Below are 20,841 nucleotides of genomic sequence, written 5' to 3' on the forward strand. Positions count from 1 at the left end.
ACAAATGTGATCTTCTTGCTCTTGACATAACCATGCTTTAAAGAGCTTCACAAACATCTATTTCCTCATTTGGGCTCACACAGAAGACATATTATCTCTTTTAAATATGTCTTCTCCTTGGCAGTGTGCAGCCTAGCCCCTATCTTTAACATTTTAAGAAGCTGCCAAGTGGTTATTTGCAAAACCGATGTTAGGAGATGGATATAATCTATTTTAAACCTCAGCAAAATTGGCCAATTTCAGGAGGTTTTAACAGACGGATGAATTAATCACATCGCACAGATGATGAGATGTGAAACGCAGACCCCATCCCTCCGTCCGCAGAGGAGCTATTTGGAAAAGGCCCAAGCACCTCCCTGCAGAGCAGCACAACAGGACCCAAGTGGTGCTGCTGACAGCAGCACCCTCCTTCCAGGCCTGGATCTCAGCTCCCACTCTCCTGAAGGCTTCGGAATTGCCACGCTCTGCTCCTTTGGCAGCAAAGCCCAGGGAAAGCACGAGTGATGCCTTGGGGCTCTGCACCCACCCTGTGCCCTCTGCACGATCCCCTTCCCATGGGGAAATGAACCCAGCATTGACCCCAACATTAAAATTCAAGACTCTTCCATCTCACTCAGACTTATTTTCAAGGTCTTGCTATGTGGTTGCTTAGAGACTTCTGTTTATCTGCTTGTTTTTCCTTAAACAGCTGAAGTTAGCATTTCATTTAGCATTAGAGAGCGAGGCCAAAAGTATTGACTCCTGGACAAAACTTCCCAAGCTCGCAGCAGTTTCAATCTTTTGCTAAGGACAGGTCCTGCTGGCCGTGGCGTTGCGCACCCACCAGTGCAGGCAGGGCAGCAGCAGAACCGAGCGCCTTGCAGCGTGGGGATGCTCGCTGGGCCTGCAGCTTGCTTCTCTGCCAATTTCCCCGCTGTCACCTCTGATCAGGCTCCCTGCCTTGGCAAATCGGTAGCGACACGCTCACCAGTGCTGCTCCAAAAGATTATTCTCCATCTACGTGCCACCATAATTGTAAACACAGGGTGTGAACAGGGCTGGATTCAATGCTCCTCGCCCCCGGGGCTGTGGGACAGGCGGTGCCTGGGATCAGCAGCATGGCTCAGGAACCAGGTGCTGTGCCGCCCGCTACTCACCGGCGCTGAGTGCAAGCGTGGCAGGGAAGGGAAGACAAATTGCTCTGGGGGAAATCCAATGACCTCCCCGGCAGTGTCAGGGAACATTTGTCAAGTGGCAGAAGCCATTAGCTGTGTCACTGCTCACCTACGGGGAACGGCGCGTCTCTGGTGCCTGGCTAATGCAGACCTGGATGGAGCGGTCCCAGCGATGCCACCCGTGCCAGGAGGAGCTTCTGGCACCCCTCCTGAAGGAACCAGGCAGGCAGGTCATAAACCAGATGGGATTTACAGGTCAAAATATCCCCTCATCCCTGTGGGCAGCCAATACAACATGGGGAGTGCATGGGATGAGCGTGCCTGTGTCCGGAGGCCTGGCTCATTAGCAGGTCACTAGTAATGAGCCTGGCAACCATTTCTCAGCACTGCCAGGAGATGGGTGGCTGGGGGGTGTTCCAAAAAGAGCCGGAGAAATGCAGCAGCCTAAATAATAGCAGTGGTAATGTGGCCGCTCTGTTGGGATGCTGTTACGATGGATGAGCTTTCAGGGAGGGCTGAAAAAACGCTGGTTAATATAGGGGAGCCAGAGGTTTGCAGAAGGTGGGATGAGCCGCACTTCCCATTTGTCACCGCCAAAGGACTTCACCATAGAAAGGAAGCGATGATTCCCCATCCGTAAAACACGTGGGGCAGAGACAGATTGCAAAAGGTCGCAGCAGGACGCAGCAGCCCAGCGTGCAGCGATGCCTCCAGCACCGGCACAGAGTGGGGAGCGAGTGGGAGGCAGAAGTTCCCTGCTCACACCCCAATGGGGAGACATTCCTCACTGCCCAGCGGCTCCAGGGGATGGGGCAAGGGAGACAAAACTTGCAAAAGCCCCGGGAGATTTCTGCAATGAAAACAAGCTTCTCCTTCTTGCAGATTTGTACCCAACAACCAGACAAATTCTCAGTTTTAAAAACTAAAATCCATATCATTCTCACCATGCCTGCCTGTGGCTACACAGAATGCAAGGAAAATGAATGGTCACGGAGCTTGAATATTTGCCATTTCTCCCGACTCTCCATGCTCTTGCCAGCAGTGGCTGTGTGCTCGCAGGTCCCTGAACAGTGGGATACGTCCCTTGGCAACTGTTTCCCCAAGAGAAGACCCAGTGAGCATTAGGGACCAGAGGATGTCCCACATGTGAACATCAGCCTGTGAGGGTGATCCCACCGTGGTCTCCCCCACCCATGCCAGCTGCCTGTACCCTGAAGCCAGAGGTATCCCTGGGGAGGCCTGCAGCCAAAAAAAAAGCCTTTAACTTGCTGGGCACCTAATTCTGCACTGTTTTGGATAGGATTTGCATCACTGAGTGCTCTAGGAGGATTTACATGACCTCATCTTAACTCTCAGTGTATTTCCCTGCAGAAAGTATGATTACTGCTTGTGGGAACGCAGGCGGTGTTCCCAGGTCACAGCTGCAAAGCTGAGCACAGAAACCCGGTGCCCTCCCCTCGCCTTCACCCTGCACATCCACCACCTCTTCTTTCTGCTTGTCCTCATAGGAAAACCATCGTCACTCGTAAATCTGTGTTCAAGTACTTTCTCCCCGCACTGTTTAGCGCTCTGTCACGTTTCCTAATCCTGTTTTGCACAGTCCCAAGCAGCTCTCCACTTTCCCCTGGCTCCCAGGGCTGGTGAGCAGGTTGCTTTTGAAGCTCTTCCAGGTTACTGAACTGCGATGGTAATGCAGCTTGTTTCCCATCAGCTGAGGGCAGCATGCCGGGGACTTCATTTATTTTCCATGTTTATTTATGTCAGGAGAGTCCTTAAAGGATTTGTTTGCAGCTGCTCCAGTGGCTGCTCATCCCGAGGTCAGCTCCTGCGCCTGCCAGCCTGGCCCGGGGAGAGCGCAGTGCTGGCTCTGCTTCGTCCTTCGGCTGGGTGGATGCCGTGGAAACAACTCAGTCCTTTGTGATCCTTAATGAAGAGCAGGAACTCCCTTTTTCTATCTAATAGGCCCTTATGGCCCTTGAAGATAAGGAAGCCTGGGCGCACAGCCTCTGCTGCGTTTGTACCCCAGTACCCACAGATGATGCCCAAACCCTGCGCCCTTCCCAGGTGGTCCAGGATGGCGCTTCGCCTCCCCCAGTGGCCAACCAACACCTCCCAGCTCCTTGGAGCACCCCAGGGTGATGTGCTGGGAGCTGGCTGCCGGTTCGTTTTCTCTCTAGGGTTCAAGGCTACCCTGGAGAAGGAGATCATGCCATATCAATCGCCTCCATTGTCCTCGCAACCATCCGGGCAAAGAAACATTTGTTATTTTGTGACAGTTCCCTGCAGAGGCTGCTTAGGCATCCTGTCTGCTCGCATGGTGGAGCTGGCAGTCTTGCCAGAAACTCTGCTTTAAAGGGTTTTTGCAGCATTAATTAAATTTCTACTGTTGTGTCTATTGGCTCTGAATACGATCCGGGCTCTGTGAGCACGTGAAGATAGGCTCAGCTCCTTGCCCCCATTCAGACCTGGCTCTGCACAAGCCTGGCTCCCAGCACTGAATTCCTTGTACTCAACATTGGGAATACAGCTGAAGGGAAATGCACTCAGGACTGTCAGGGTTCAGACACCATGTGGGTCTTGATAACGTAGAGGCTGAGAAATGATCCCAGAACCACAAGAAAGCAGATGTCCTTGCCCTGAGAAACAATTCCTCTAAGCAGACAAGCAAAAACGATTATCTGTGATTGCACAGACAGGCATGATGTGGCAGGGACAGCAAGCAAGTCACCCCAAGGACTCCAGATGAATTTGACACAAAGCTGCCACAGCTCAGGCTCCCTTTCCACTCCTACAATGCACGGCCCCCACCTTGGGCTGGCACTGATGACCTCCACCCGTATCACCGAAATTTACAGACGCTTCCTTCCAGGAAACCACGGATGGAAGAGAATGGAGCTGCCAAGTGCCCAGGAGATGCAGGAGATAGGTTGCCTTTAACAGCTGAAGACGTCTGCTAAGGGGCAGAGAGGAAACTGCAGACTTAGAGCATGATGGTGCATAAAGCATTTTGCACACTTTACCTACTTAAAGCACGGCTGCTGTCACTGTGCAGCGATTTAGTGACCAAAAGCCTGCACCAAGGGGCAGGCACCTGTTTGTGTCCCACGGACAGGTTCCCAATGCCTGCACCCAGCACAGCACACACGTATTTCCTCGGATATTTTCCCAGTTTCCACAAGAGGGCACCGGCACGACACCGCCGGGGACACAGCGGTGTCCCCAGGCAGAACCTGCTAAGCCCTGCCGTAGAAAGCTTCCAGAAAGCCCCTAGGTGCAGGAGGGTACTCTGCTAGTGCTGAAGGTCTCCAGAGAGGGGCCTGGGATAGGAAGAGTGACCCATCACCATCAGCACCATCACCGCCACCACCACTTATCTCTGCTGACCCCCTCCATCCCACAGGCACGCAGCGCCAGGCCGCAAAGCTCCCGGCTTTACTTGAGGCAGGGTCTGCAGGGAGCAGAAGAGCTGCTCCTCAGGCAAACGGCTGTGTCTGCAGGGTGCCGGTGTGCCCCAGGCAGACCATGATGTGGGGACAGACCCAGCTGGAAAGAGAGGGACTGAGGAAAGTAAACCCCCTGGTGACAAAACACTGCCTGAGAAGGGCCAGGCCCGGCTCAGCCCATGGACTTTGCAGAGCAGACCCAAAGGGACTCACCTACCCCGACCCAGGTGTCAGCCAGCTCATCTCCCAGTGTCCAGGAGGCAGAAGCCACTTCAGGGCATTACCTGGGAGAGCTGCAAGCCAGGATTTAGACTGTTTTACCTCCGACACCAGCAAATGTATAGCACCCACTCAGACAAAAGATAAAAGGGAGCGGTGCCCGCCAGCGCCCACACCAAGAGACACGGTGCCAGGCCTCTTGTGAAACCGGTGAGGAAATGAGGAGGTGCAACCGGTGAGGAGATGCAGCATCATTACAAATTTACTCATCCCCTTGTTTAGAGCCCAGGTTTCATAAAAACATGTGAGAGGGGCTCTTGGGCTGCTCGGTGCTTGGAGCCCAGGTTGCCTTTCGTAGAGCCACACAATTTGGTCAATGACCACACGTCTAGTCTCTCAGGTACCTGGCGCTCATGGTTCTGAGCACAGAAAAATTAATATAAGATCTTCTTGGGGGAGTTTTTGAATCCAGGTGAGCTTGCAGAAGACTACTCAAATCTCCCCGATCACTGCCTGTCGGGGCCCTGGAGCACAGCAGCTGATTTCCTCTAGACTATCTTGATCTTGCTGGACACTGAGTGAGTACATACCAAAGCATGAGGTGTATTAGAAACGCCAAAACAGCAGCAGATTGTCTGACGGGGCTGTCATTCTGTCATGCAATATGACATGCATCCAGCCCGGGAGGAGGAACGGGATTGCTGTACACTTTAGTGCTGGCTGAGGCCAAGCAAGATTATTCCTCGTTTCAGAGTCTCATTGATCAGGCCTGGAGGATACATTTCTTCAGCATAAACAAAATGTGGTGAAAGTCCCAAAACACCCAGCTCTCCTCAGCTGTGCTTTCCTATCAAACACATTGCCATTTCACAAGTGTGTCTGTGAGGGGGCTCCCATTCCCTTTTACTTTTGCACTGAAAAGCATCTCTGACATGAAGGGTGCAAAAGTAGAAACAGCAAAATACATGGGTTTGGTACAGAGCAACGGGGAATTTGCCAAGGGACAACAAAACGGAGAACAAACATGACAAACAAAAGCCAATTTCATGCAGAGAAGACTTCAAAGAAGCAAAGACGCTTCTCAAGCAGCATCGCCGGCCACCCTTCTGGTAGCAGACATGCCAGAAGGACAGTGACAATTAACCAAACACAGGGAATGAGGTGGAACAGGACCAGAGACCTCACCACAGTCCCCACCATGCACCAAGCCTGGGCAAGGCTCCAGCTGGGATACAAGGACTGCTGGGTGGCTGTAATGCCTCTGGAGAAGATCCCTCACAGTGGGCTCAGGAAAACCAGGAGAGACTGCTTTATTTCTCTCTCACTCAGCAAGATATGAAAAGCAAGCAGCAGCCTTCTGAGGTGCAATTCAGTTGGGACACCAGCCCTAGTACTTTTGTGTGTGACATCCTGCTGATAAACACGAGTTGTTATGAAGGGTTGAGCGATACACCGACCATCCAAGTCTGAGAACAAGCAGTACTGCCGAGAGGTGTGGTGGTTTGGACAGCCTGTAGCTGCCAGCCACGTGAACCCTCCTTCAAATGAGTGTGTCCAGCTTGCTGCTTGGAAAGGATCCCGTGGGACTGCCTTCCTTGCACACTCGTCTCTCCCATTTTTTATCCCATTCAGGCCCCTCCAAAGTCACTTGGTCCCAACCGCGCTCCCAGATCTGCTCCCTGAACCTCAAAAAACCCTCAGATGGTGAGGTCCCCAAATGCTGACAACCCAAGAAGCTTCCTTTTGCTCTGTTAAAAATCTGCCATCTCCAGCAAGGGTCACTTGGTGAGAAGAAAGGTGGAAAAAGTCCAGAGCTGGATGGTTTGGGATGGGGGCCCTTGGGAAACTGTACAAGGGTTAGGTGCCTCCACTGCAGTGCAGGACAGGCAACCTACACAACCCAGGACAGCGGCTGCAAAGGGTATTTCAGATCTCTGTTGAAACAGTCAAGACATCTTATCTCCTTCTTGTATTTTGGATGATGAAAGATTTTGTGTGGCGCCTGAAAGAAGAATGTGCATAGGGAGGTTTCAAAAGATGAACTCGAACTGCAGAGTAAACTGAGGATGTAACAGCAGAGCCTGTCTGTTGGGTGATCTTCAGCAGCTGGGAGCTGAGCCGCAGGGGATGCCATTCAGGGTTTGTTAAATAACAAGACAATATAATCCAAACATGTCCATCACCTTCCAGCAAGGACCCTGTGACACAGGTAAAATTGCTTTTTTCACCCAAAAGATCAATATTGTCAGGATGAAATAATATGTCAGATGATGTGAACAACTCCGCCTGACCACTGACAGTCAACAGGCATAAAATCCCTCCGGAAAAAATAGAAAGAAAAAAAAAAAAGAAACCCCACACCCACAAATATTCTGCCACTTTCCAAATCACCTTATTGGGATTGTTCTTGCTGGGCACTGTAGATCATCTCCAGATTTCTTGGAAGAATGATTTTCTGTGCCCATGGTGTGCTCTGATGAAGGAAATTCCTTGGATTTAATCAGATGACTTCTATTAAGTCACCATGGCTAATCAAACCGTCAGTGTCATCTGAAGACCACACTCCTTGGTGAACTCTGGTATTTACTCCGTGTCAGTCACCGCAGGACTTCTCTCTGAAGAAACCTGTTGTCTGAGGCAGTTTCTCACGACGCTCATCTAAAATTCTCCAGTTCTGCTCGACTTCAGCAGCTTCTTCCCTCGCCCCCACACGCCTGCTTTGTTTTTTGCACTGGATTTAACTTCGTGTATGTGGTTTGGTGTGTTTTTTTAATGTAACATCAAATCTCTTAATTCTCTGACCCAGAAATCAGAGACAATCCTCATAAAAATCTGGGACAAAGAAGACACATGCAGATGCACGCGCGCATTGGGAAGAGCTTCTGAAACTCCCAAATCTACCCATTTAAAGTGATTTTGATTAAAGAAAGCATTTTGAGAACTATTGCTGTCAGATCTCAGGTTATTTTGAAAGCAATTCCTTGCCTTTCGAGTGCAACTCTTCCCTAACCAAGAGGTTCTTGGGAGTGACAAGGAGGTGGCCCAGGCTTCCCACGTGCTGTTGGGCTGCACAGGATGTGCTGCATTTAGGAGCAGGGCTCTTCCCTCCCACGTTGTCCCCGCCATGAGGCCAGATGAGCCCCAAGGTCCCGGCTGGGCATGTGCCCTCTCTCGCAGCACTCCAGAAATAAAGGTTTCTTCTGTTGCAGTGTGACCTTTCCGAGCCGCACAGTTCATTCCTGCAGCGGTTTTGCCAATGAGTAAATAATGAGAAATTAGCACACGGCCCAGCGATGACTCACTGCGAGCTGCTAGCGCTAATGAACTCGCGGGGACAAAGCAGGGTGTCGGGGACATCCGAGAGCCTGCTTTTGTGACAGCGCCACCCATGTCACACCCATGTCTGTGGCAGGCAGCTCCTGGAGCTCACTGCCAGCCGCAGGCGCCGGGCTGGGAGAGCCCTGGCCGGACACAGCAGGGATGGGAACGTGCCATGCTTCGCATCACCTCTTTGCAAGTTAATTTAATGAGGGAGTATAATAAAATCCTGCAGGAGCGATGTGGCTGAGTCAGGTACAGACAGCGACCTCCACTGCATGAACACCACGATGATTTTAGGGGAAATAGAATGGCAAAGGGGCACAGCTCCTTCCCACCCTCCACCAAGCCGGGTCACAGCTCAGGGAGGAGAGTTTTGGTCCCAGGACACTCGGATACATCCTGGCCCACCCCGAGGACACCAGGCACAGTTTGGACAGCAGCACCCAGCCAGGCGAGGGCTTGCCTGCTTCATCGCCAGCACTGCTCCCCCAGGCATGGGAAAGCCCCCAGTGACATTAAAGCGGGTAATTTAGCTTAACTACCCCGCGTAATTCACACGGCTGGGCCCACAATAGCAGCCAAGCATGGGACAAAATTGCATTACTGTATCTCAAGGTCTGGGGAACTCATATCTGAAAAGGAAATAGCAGTTCAAACCAGCCAGGGCTTTAATACCAGATTAAATGCTTTCACGAGAGCCTGTCTATTTGGAAGCTTCCAGCCAGCCTTTTGTCAAGCCAATTTAGTTTGCATTGTACTTTGGCTTCAAGAGGTACCTTAAAATGTAACCAGCAGCATTTTTTTTTTTTTCCATGGTAGCTTAAGCTTTCTTGGAGGGAATTCATGAACCTGGGATGGGCACAGCTCTGTGCTGGAAGGCAGTGCTTTTATGGCAGAGGGGCCAAGCAAAGCTCCTCGCCCCTATGCAGCTGGCCTGAATGCATTGTTGTTTAGGGAACCTACTATTTTGTCCTGCAACACTTGCCATTTCAGAAGGCTGAAGGAAGCTCCAACTGGGATTATCAATTTTTAATTTCCCCATTAGCAGAAACAGAACGCTACCCGTCTGGTAGTTTCTCACTGTAGAAGGAACAGCTTAACTCCACACTAGGGTTTTGCTGCAAAGGGCTAATTGTCCCAAACCCTGAGCCAGACCACCCGCTGTGCCTCGGTGGGGCTGTACCCTGCCCCGGATGCTGCCATGGGGCAATTCAGGAAAGCTCCCAGCTGAGTGGGATCAGGAATGGGGTAAATGGATGCTCCGGTTCCTCAGCTGCTCCAGAGCCAGAGCAAGCACCACTGAAACACCAAACCAGGGCCCATCTCCCCAGCAGGGATGGGATTTGCTTTGAAATCCAGCACCTGGGAGGTGCAGGGCACAGGCTGCTCTGTAGCCCTCTCTCTCGTGCCTCGCTCCCCGACGTAGGGACAGAGGAACCTCTGTGTGTCCCCAGCCCACCAGGGGGGCTCAGCGCCTCCCCGCTCTCCCCCAGCACATCCTTGTCATTCAAATAAGAAGCGGCCACAAAGGCGAGGGCCCTGCCCCGAACAAAGAGCTGCTTGGGACTGCAGGGGGACGTGGTCCGGGGCCTCCACCGATGAATGCAAATGCCTCCATCCCCTGGGAGCAACTCCTCCAGTAACAACACAGACCAGCATTGTGAGCGGGAGGCATCGCTCATACGCAAGCCCCCAGGAATGCCCAGTGAGCCCCAGCTGGGGAAACGCCTGGGGAGCATGGGCAAACCTTCCCTGTCACCCTCAGCTACGCAGTCAAGAAGAAGAGGCTCACACTCAGCTTCCTTGCACCCACGCTCTCCTACCCAAACTAAATCTTCCCTGGTACTTCCACGTCCCTTGTCACCCGCAGAGCCCTCATCCATGCAGGCTGATCTCATGATGCCACCACCACTACCACGGCCCCAGCACCAGGGCGAAGCCTCTCCCTCGGGACAAAGCTTGCTCAGCTTCGACCCACACCTCATTCCCCACCAGGACCCGCAGCAGTGGTAAGGCAGCCCAGCCACAGGAGCCACCGGAGGTTCAACATTAGGCTCGTTTTCAAGCTGGCGCGTCTCCGGGTCAACACGGATCGCACTGCACCGGCTCTTACAAAAACTGAAAGCTGAAGGCAGCCCTCCCTCCAGACCTGGTTCAAAGCCCAGCGGAGGCAGAGCTCTCATTACTCGGTTACTGCTAACGTGTGTGAAGTTCTTGCTGCCCGGGCCCCTGAGACTCATGAGTCAAACAGCCATAAAAAGATGCAATTTGGGACGGCTGCGGGTACCCCTGGTTTTCAGTGTGCCAGTGAGGGTGGTGTGAGGGGTTCATCGTAGGAAAGGCAGCAGTGCAAATAGTAAAGTAGTAAATCTCAGACCCAATCTGCTAAAATTCAAGGAAAAGACTCAAGTCAAGCTTCATTCCACCTGCTATTTTATGCTCTCTTTGTTAGAGCAGCTAATGGGTAATAATAAAAATATTAATAATCAAGCTAGATTTATAAACTGGGCAGGATATTCAACTGGTGATGAAATCTGTAGAATCAGTCAGGATTATATTGCTTTGGGCAGCACTCTAACAGGAGCTGCCATTGAATTATAGCCCTCGTTCCTTTTGCTGAACTTTAATTTGGCCCAGCATCGCTGTTTCATCCAACCCAAAGCCGTGCAGGACTGGAGCAGGGCACGCAGCTCGGAGGCACAGCCCTGCTCGACGCAGAAAGTGTTGCAGCTGCTGGGGGGGTATTTTGAACGCAGGAGCTGTGTTGACATCGTGCTCTATTTGCTGCAGAGAACCACTGGATATGATTTTCAAAGGTTAGCAGAGCTTTCGATTGCCATGGTTTCATGCTTCCTAGTTTTCAAATATTTGGATGAAATGCATCACAGATCTTTAATTTCTTAGTTGCTTCATAAGGTGGATGTCAAATAATTACTCTGAAAGTGCTCACTTCCCCCACATTGGTATTTTCCTGACAAACACCTCCGAAAACACCTGGCATTTTCTGCTCCCTGCTGCTCACGAGCACAGACCTGCTTTACAGTCAGTCCAGTCCTACTCCCTCCCATGCCGCCACAAGCCAGAGAGATGGATTTGCCCCAGCAAGCACACCCATGGGAGGGGAGAAATCACCGAGATGCGCATCGAGCATCATCCAGTCCCTACTGCCCAGCCAAAACAGGGCTGGGTCTCACAGCCCTCGGTACCTCCCTTCACCCACATTCACCTCCGCATAGCTCTCACCGTCCCTGGTACCCTTCCTTCCCGAGACAGCCCCAGCTCTGCCCAGTTCTCTGGCACGGGTTTGAACTGCTCAGATTTGGCCCAGGACAAAAAGTACCTTGATGCCCGAGGGTTGTCAGCAGTAACTAATAAGTCCCCTCGAGTGTTAACACTTAACCTGTTAAAGCTGCGTGCAGCACAGAGGGTAGCAAGGGTAAAAGCAGGTCAAAGATGAAGTTTGAGTCAAATTGACTGGGGCAGAATACACCAATTTATGTGCTGTTTGCATTAAATATTAATCCCAGCTTTAACATTTGGTTACAGAGGGAAGCAAATGCACTGTAATAATGCAGATGTGCCTCATTTTCCCCACATTTCCTATTCCGCCAGGAACTGAGGGGGAAGGACATCCTTTGTCCTCCCCAGAGCCCAGGCAGGGGCTGGGGAAGCAGCCTGGGAGTGGGAGCAACGCTTGGCGGTGGCAGCGGCAGCGTCCTGGCGCACTGCTCTGTGCGAGCCTCCCTCGTTAGGTAACCCTGCCGTGCTGCAAAAGCCTCCCTCCCTCCTTCACAGCGGCACGCAGGCAGATGTTTGAAATTTGCTGAATTTCAGGGAATTTCTCCAAAGAGGCGGGTCCAGCCCCAGAACTGCTTGCCCATGCCCAGCGGCAGCCGGCTTCCCGACAGCTGGGTGTGCTGGGGTCATGGGGATTCTCCTCCCTGCGCCGAGGTCTCCTCTTGCTGTGGCTGGCTTCAGCTGCAGGAAACTTTTCTTCCTCCAAGAGAAAAGCCTCGGGCTCTCCCCATGAAGCCACATGGACCTGCTGCCACCGTGATGTGCGAGGGACACGAGCTGAAACTTGCTGCCTGCTAGAAACCTGCCCTCTCCCTGCAAGCGGAGTAGGCACCTGCGTGCAGAGAAGGGGAACCACGAGCACGCCCAGGTGGGTGAAGCACCACATCCCTCTGCCCCCCGCCCGCACAGAGCATCCCCTACCTCAGCCCTGAGCCGGACCCTGGCCCAGGGCTGGCATTGCCTCCAAACGTGCCACTTCACCTCACCTGCTGCCAATCCCTGTGCCACCACCACGGGCGGAGAGTCTTTGGGAGGGGGCAGCCCTTTCCTAGTGCCAGAAAAATTGCCATCCGGGTGGAAGCGCTGCTGGGGCCATTGCCCCGTGGGCACAGGGCTGGGGGAAACTTGGGGCGCGGGGGGTTATGGCTGCAAGGGGATGCACAGGGCACAAGGGGGGGGGGGCACGACACAGCGGGCACAAGGCGGGGGGACACCGGATTCCGTGGGTGCCTGGGGGACGCAACCTCTGGGGGGTGCTGGCCGGAGGGGGACACCGGGTGCTAAGGGAGGAGGCGTGCGGGGGGTGCCGGGGGGTGCCAGCTGGAGGGCACCGGAGCATCTCCAGCCACCGGAGCCGGTCGGGAAAGAGGAGAGGGGAAAAAGAGGGAGGTCGAGAGGTGGGAGGGGGCGAGAGGAGCGGGGGTCCGCGGTACTCACAACTCCCCGGCTGATGTCGTCCGCCGCGGGGGTGGGCGCCGCGGGCGCCTCCTGCCACGCCAGCCAGAGGGCGACGACGAGGAGCATCCCCCGGCGGGGGGCGCGGGGCCGGCCGGCGGGGCTCAGCATCCCCCCGCGCCCCGCACCTCCCGCCGCCGCCGCCCCCCCGGGCAGGGCCCGGCCCCGCGCTGGGCTCCGCCGGGCCGCGGGGCTCCGCGCAACATCCGCGCTGCGGCCGCCGCCGGGCGCGGGGGGCTCCGCTCCGCTCCCAGCCGGGGGCGCGGCTCCGGGGGCGCGCTCACATCTCCCCCCCCGCCCGGCGCGCGAGTTGCGCGGGGAGCGGAGCGGAGCGCGGCTGGGCTGCTGCTGCCATGCACCCCTCTGCGCCCGGCCGCCGGCAGGAGGAGGAGGAGGAGGAGGAGGAGGAGGAGGAGGAGGAGGAGGAGGAGGAGGAGGAAGGATGCTAATGAGGGAGGCGGTGCCGCGCTCCGGCGGGGAGGGGGCTGTGCGGAGCGCTGGCAGCGGGGTGCTGTGCAGCGCCGAGCACCGCGCAGCCTGAGCGCGGCGCGCTGCGGCTCGGTTCAGCCCTGCTCGGTTGCTCGCAGGAAGGCTCTCGGCCCCTAAGGGCACCTTGCGCCACCTCTCCGCTTTCAAACATCACCGTTTCTGCTCGGTTCTGGCCGGTTCCCAGTGCGGGTGTGCCGCGGGGGGCTGTGCAGCCCCGGACGTCCCCACCTAGGGGGGCACCCCAGTGGTGGGGGGCACCCAGACACCCCCAGCGTCCCCAGGCTGAGGGTGAAAAACGTGCTCATGAGCAGTGTCCGCACTCCCCACGTCCTATTAGCACATTTATATACTCAACAGCTTTGGAAAGTACCTCTGAAGTTGTTTTAAAAAAGAGACTGCAAATGTAAGGGAAAAGGGGAAAAAAGGTGGAAAGGGGGAAGGGAAGGGAATGGAAGGGAAAAAGAAAAAACGTAGAGATGAAAAAGGGCTTCTTCTAGATGCTGCTGGGGCAGAATTGTAACGAACATTGATATGATACCTTCTGCACAAATAGATTAATTCAGCACTGACGTGTACCTACTTCTGGAGATATTTAATATCAGGCAGGGCTAGAGCAAAGAGGGGATTTTTGTCCAAAGGAAATTGGTTAACAAGAACTGAGAGGAAGACCACAATCCCCAGTGCCACTATGAGCTGGGCTGAAATTACTGCTCCAGTGCGAGAAGATCTGGGGGTGGGAACAGGATTACAGGGCTTGGAGCCTCACTGACTACAGCTACTAAGGTAGCTCGAGAGCTGTTACCTCGAGAGCTTTGCTGAAGCTCGCTGAAGCAAAGTTTAACTTCACCAGCACAGCAAGCCCTAGCACTGGGCTCTGTAGGTTTCCAAAGCGCCCGGGGATGGGCTGGCAGCCCCTGCTCCCCACTTCCTTTCAATTCCCAAAGGCATCCAGGGCTGCCCCGTTGCAGAAGCCTCATCCCTGGGGGTGATTTCTCCTCCCTCCCCTCTCCTCCCTGTACTCCCCCTGCAGGGTCTCACTCCCCTTGGTGCACCTCCTGCTGTCCTCGCTTTGTCCTTTCCCTTCTGCAGCTGCCGCTGCTCTCGGGGGAGATGTTTCTTGCTTCCAACAGCTGCCGTGCCAGCCCCAGGATGCCAACTGTTACCTGCTGGCCTCCAGAATGCACTGCTCCGAGCAGGGCCACCCGCCACCTCTCAACTTCTCCCGGCTTTTCCAGCTTGGGAGCATCATCTCGGGCAGTCACAACAGCCTGGCATTGCTTAGCAACGTCACAAGGATAATTTCCTGCTAAGTAGCTCCCGAATCTCATCTTGCAAGAGGTCATTTCTCTTGGCAGCTGACACGGCTGCAGGCAGATCGCAGATATCCTCAGGAGGACATGGGCAGCAGGGCTGGTGCAGGTTCACTGACCCCAGCAACAGGCACAAACTTCTTCTGGAAGATGCTCCATGCTCCACCCCAACCTTTGCTCCCATTTTGCAGAGCAGAGCAATGAAGGATGAAGGATCGTTGTGGGCAGCCTGGGAGCTGCAGGACCAAAGATAAAGGCTGAGCTTGCTCTGTCTGGTGGAGCTTTGCTCTTCTCTTCAAGGGGTCAAGGCTTCAGGGCGCATGCAACCATTTTATCTTCACCTCCTCAGCCACCCTCCCTCATAGCAGCACATCAGGGACAACACATTTGCAGCTTCCATCAGAGCGGGTGTTTGAAGCAGACTGACAACAGGGCGAGCAGAGGGCTCTGCTCCATGGTGAATGGAGTTTAATCCTTTTTGTTTCTTTCCTGTGGCACCGAATGCAAGCACACACCAATTTCTACCCAATCTCAAATATACTCAAACCTGACTGTTGCAAGAGAATACTTTTCCCACAAGCATTTCTCACTTTTCTGCTCTACACTCAGTCACAGGCTGTAACTGCAGAGTTCTGTGGGTTTTCCTGCAGCAGACTCGACCCAGGTGCCAGTGGCTCCATCCTCCTGCTAAGGAGCATCATGCAAAGCCTGGTCTAACACCTCTGCACAGCCACCAGCCTGCAGCACACCAGGAATGAGCTCCACCCTGCCTGGGAGGGGCACCTTTTGATGGAGAAGATGCTCAGATGGCCCTGAGCAACGTTCAAAAAAAACCAAAACACAAAAACAAAACAAACAAACAAAAAAAAAAGTACACACAAAAACCCCAAAGTCCTATCTATTCCTTGGTACCAATACCTGTTGGGGAGGACTTGCAATGTAAAAAATTATATACACCATACAAGTAGATGTTTTGTCTACTCCCTACAGCTATTCTAATCAATTCCCAGCAAATTTGTAAGCATATTTAGCAAGCACTTATAAATGACAAGATGGCAGACTTCTGCATGTTAATCAAAAACTATCTCACAAATTATGATACCAATAATAATCAATTCTACAACCATGTTATGTACAAACAACTGGGAGAAATTCTTTAATAGTTTAATTTCATTGTTGCATTAAATTTTTGCCTCCAACAACACATTTCTCGAGCACCATGACCCAAAGAACTACCAGAGAAGATCTAAAACCCCAGCCCTCAGGCTGCTGGAGAATGCATGCTTAGCTCTAAGCACATCAATAATAGCGCGGATGTCATGCTAACCCAATGAATGTACCAAAAGTATGTTTCATCTCAGGAAGGTGGAAGCTAGGAACAAAATGAGGCAGATTGTATGGATGCCACCAACTCCTTGCAACTACAGAAAGAGTTAGGAAATATGGGGATGCTAGTCAGAACAAACTGCACTCTGAATATTCTCTCTCTTTACTTTTCAGTCAATAAAAAGCAAACTTGATGGCATAGGTTTGACTCCATGCCTGTGCTGCAAGTACAATATGGGGGTAGATGCCATTCATTGCACAGGTGAGCTGCTGAATAGGATTTATTTAAGGAAGGAACAGTGTGATGATTTTAATTCTGTTAAGTGTAGCTTCCAAAATGCATTCTTTATGCTTCATTTGGTGCAAGTGAATGACTCAGTTAAAGCAGCATTTCAACACATTTTAGCCAAAATATTTGCTTTGCACAACAACAAAATACAGATAACTGCAATCATCTGTAAGTAAGAACAGGCAAATTGACAGGCACAGCAGATAGCTGTTTACTGTGATACCTATAAGGTGGTCTTTCTTAGCGCAAAACTTTTATGCAAAATAAGAAATGCCAGGAAAGTGAATTTGCAAGTTAGCATTTGCCTGATCTGGCTGGTATTGTAAGTGTTTGGAAAAAACTGCAAACAATTGTACTCAATTTGTTTTCTTTCCACATGCATTCCAGTCAGAATACATGTACTTAAAATATTTTCACCTTTGTGCTCCAGGACAGTGAGTATGAATTTAAAATGTCATTATCTTCTAACTATGTAGGCTACATGCAAGATGAAGATTTTCCTCTTGGTGCATTCAGTATAATTAGCATGTATGACAACATTCAGACGATTTAATTTCCCAATTACACAGCTATACTGAAAATATGCTTTGGATTAAATATGCAACATTTCTTATCAGTAGATACCCTACAACTTCTTCTGCGCTGTTACATCACTGCAGATGCTCCTGTTTTGGCAAGATGAGAAATAATAATTTTCTGCCCTAAGAACCAGGGAGACAGAACTCATAATGCTTCAGCAGCTGCACCACAACACCGGTGCATGTAGAGCTCCCTGGGGACAGCCCCGTGGCATGGGTCCCTTGCTGAGCCCAAGGATACCATGAAGGGACTGGAGCCATCTGTGATATTATCCTGCTGTTTGCCTACAAGCTTTGGTAGCTGTGGGAAAATCGGTTACGGGCATCTAATTTACTTGCATGTAATTAATTTCACCCCAAAGCTACTTATTTGCTTGCTTACTTTTAGGAGTGATGGGTGACCAACAACAACAAGAACAAAATCAATTGTTTTCCTGAGACAAGTAGTAAGCATACGGTTGCATACATGTCGAGTATTACTCATGGGAATTCTGGAAATCTTTCTTTTCTGTGAATAAAAATTAAACAGAATAGGGCATTTATAGATGGCTTGAGAATACACAGCATTTTTTTTTCCTCGCTTCCTTATTCTCCATTTGAAAACAAACAACCTATTTCTTCAATAACTGATATGAAAAGGGGAAAGCCAAAGCTGGGTGAGCGAGGAAGCCAGTATTTTCCTCCAGGCTAGGGCTGAGAAGCAAGGGATGCTGCAAAAGATGCTTGCAGTGCTTTTGGCCTGACATGGGTTATTCTCCATATAATCAGAGGCTGGCACAGAGCATCTCAGGGACACCTGCCTGCTCCAGCTCAACAGGCCAAAGTGGCACCAACCACCTCCCCTCGGGCCTCATCCCACCTGAGGCTGCAAGCAGCACAGCTTAGACCCAGTCTAGGTCTAAATCTTGCAGATTTTCCCTGCATAACACCCGAAAAGTGCAGCCTCCCCTGGCTTTCCAGGCAGCCGAAGCTCCCTCCGGCTGGCGTCTCCCCTGCTGAAAAGCCTTTTTATCTCCTCCTGCCAGTCATGCTCCTGCAGGTACCTGCATCAAGTGCTGTTACAGAGGCCTTTTCCCAAGCCTATCACTTTGACCATCTCTTCATGCCTCTCTCAAGCATCTCTCTGCTGAATTCCGTGTATCTGATCAAACAAACTACTTGTCTTTATTTCAAAGGCTTTCACAGATAACCCTGCTCTGTCTTTTATCGCTCATTTAGCACCAAGAAATCAGCTCCCTCCTCCCGCTGGCCCAGACACCAGCCTCCCCTCCCCTGCGAGGCTCTCAAACAACCACACCTGCACATTTCAACACTGCCCCTTCCGTATTGGGATTTTGCCTTCTAAGCAAACCCAGGGCAGCTGTGCCACCTCCCTTTGGCTACAAATACACCTATAAGGTCAAGAACCCTCCTGGGACACTTTTGCAATACAACCATGCTCTAAGAAGTCGAGCAGTGTTACTCACAGTTTCCTTTTGTGTCTCTAGCCTGCGGTCCTGCCTTGCTTTGTGTCTTCTCCTTGGCTAGAGAGCTCTCTTTTCCAGGTTTGTAAGGAGTCTGGCATAAGGTCATCATAACCTGCTTCTGGAGTGAGTCCTTAGGCACTACATTTGCACCAGGGCAGCTACAACACCCGGTTTCTCAGCTCACAGCCACGCTGCCACCAAGGAGATGCAAGCACACACCACATCGTGAACAACTGGCCACTTCCGCCTCCCTGCTGCATCATGTACATCTCACAGAACAACATTTAAGACATTAACACCCATGAATTATAAAACAGGCACATGTTTTCCAAGCTTAGCCTTGCTGCAAACTCCCTCAATACAGCACAGCCTCAGACAAGATCTTGTAGTGATGGGGACGGAAGGACTGGCCTGCCATATTAAAGCAAATGTGAAGTGTGATAGTCTCTTAGCTACCAGCATTACCATCCCTGCTGCCCTGGCTTCTTAATAACATCAGCATCATTTCATGCACTGTCTTTTTAAGCAATGAAGAGAAGTCCCCAGGTTAATTAACCAGAAGTAGAACACAGTCACTTTACTCAAAAACAAAAAAAAAATAGCAAAGACACAAACTAGCATTTGATGGAGTTTTCAAGTGGAAAAGAAAGACCAATTTTAACACTATTTAAACGTAACAGATTGTCCTTCAGCTTAGGAAAATTCTGAAACCTTTGACCTGTTTTTATAATGCTTTAACGAGTATTCATGCTTTCTGTCGGTCAGGAAGACAGCAAATTATGTGGCAGGCATCAGAAGCCAGTACCTGGTTATATGTGCACGTACACTGCACGCTGCAGAGGAGGACAGGCATTTTAGTCATGGCAGAACACGTCTCACCAATGGAGTCTCACTATAAATCTTCTTTCAGCAGAGGACATTGTAACAGGCAACCTTTCCAGAGGCTGGCTCAGTTGTGTGGGGTTTGCTGGGGAGGTCAGTAAGACCTCCAACACCACACTTTTTATCACCAGGTCACCAATGACCGGTTAGCAGGCCTCAGCTGTGCACTGTGCTGTGGCGCCCCTAGTTTACAAGCTGCAGAGGTACAACAGGGGTACTTGTCCTGACCTCAGGTCCTTGGTCTGCTTTCTGTGTTGCTCCTCCTCCTGGATTACCCTCAAAATATTTTTGTCCAGGTCTTTGTACACATTCTGCCAGTTCCTTCCCCTTCCCTGCTCTGACACCCTGCACAGATGGAGTGTGATGGGAGCACTGTTTCCTGCTCCCCATCAAGCTTACTTTTCTCCTCTCTGTTTGGCTGCTCCTCTTGGAGGACGAGTTATTTAAGGTGGTGGCAGTCCTGGGCTTGAATTCTGGCTAAATCCTGGTGTCCTTCACCTTCCAGTGCTGGGAACCTTGCTTCTAGAGAGATACAGATCACTTAGTTCTCAACAGACAGCAACCAGATGCCTTACAGGAAAAGATTTACAGCTGAACATACTCATGTCTCCTGAGGGCTTTCTCATCTCGTATTGTTTTTTATTTCTTCTGCTCACCTCCTCACCTGGCCTGAATCTTGCTGTCTTTAAGACCTTTTTGAGGTCCAAGAGCTGAGGAAAGCCAGCTATTAGCCAAGTCCATTGTTGCATTCACATAGAAGCAAACTCAGTTGCATCCCCTATATAATGGGATTTAAGAACTTCAATATTCTAATTAAACATTTTCTTCATTAAGTGAAGAACCTTTAAGATGTGCTTGAGCCACTTGTTTGGGTCTAGAGATAAATCATTTACCACAGTACATGCCCAGGAGTTTTCCATGGCCTACTTGCACAGCCTAGCTGGCAACTGTGGAGCTTGTTCTGAGATGTTGGCAGAACAGGGATATTTTGGGGTTGGTCTTGCAGATGTAAAGCTTTTTCTTGCTATCAAAAACTCATCTTTTGGAAATACATTGCTGTCAAAGCTAGCATGGCCCTTAACAGAGCTGAGCACAACCTAAAGGACAGCTGCCAGGGCTTCTCAGTTTCCCTGTTAATGAATGACCTAACGTGAAAACCCTGCATCTCTTGAGCAAAACATCTGCAGTGCACCCAAAGCAGACAGATCAGGACTTGAAAGGCTTCTCTCCACAACTTCCTCTAGAGCTTAGCAAAACTACAACTAAAGGAAAGTTCAACCCACTTGATCTGTCCTCCCTGCTTGAACCCTGCAGGGAGAGTGCCAGTTAAAAAAAAAAAAGGCAAATCCTTACTATGAAATCTGTTCTTGATGGCAGAACTCACTTTTCAGATCCATGCAGGGATTTTTGCCTTTGTGGCTATTCTTGCCAATGGCAATGTTTCCATCAAGGTCAAAAGTGGCTACTGCTAGAAGAGGAAGGTTTCACTGTCCGAGAGACAAGGTGCAGACTCAGGGGCAGTATCTGACCCTGACTCTCCTCTCCCCTGGATTTGTGAAGGATGAAGAACAAAAGCCCCATTAAGACCTGGAGGATTATGGCTCTGTATGGC

The 20,841-nt window shown here is 51.4% G+C and overlaps 1 protein-coding gene across 1 annotated transcript in view; it reads right to left on the reverse strand.

Moving 5' to 3' along the window:
- MMP17 (matrix metallopeptidase 17) overlaps positions 1–13,080 on the reverse strand; it is a 50,183-nt gene extending 37,103 nt beyond the window's left edge. The window contains exon 1 of the mRNA XM_082774392.1: positions 12,872–13,080. Coding sequence (XP_082630518.1) covers positions 12,872–13,000 — 129 coding nt within the window. The 5' untranslated portion in view covers positions 13,001–13,080. The remainder of the gene's footprint in view (positions 1–12,871) is intronic.
- Positions 13,081–20,841: the final 7,761 nt, after the last annotated feature.

Source organism: Aythya marila (assembly GCF_965140915.1).
Source record: "Aythya marila genome assembly, chromosome: 17".
Lineage (NCBI taxonomy): Eukaryota > Metazoa > Chordata > Aves > Anseriformes > Anatidae > Aythya > Aythya marila.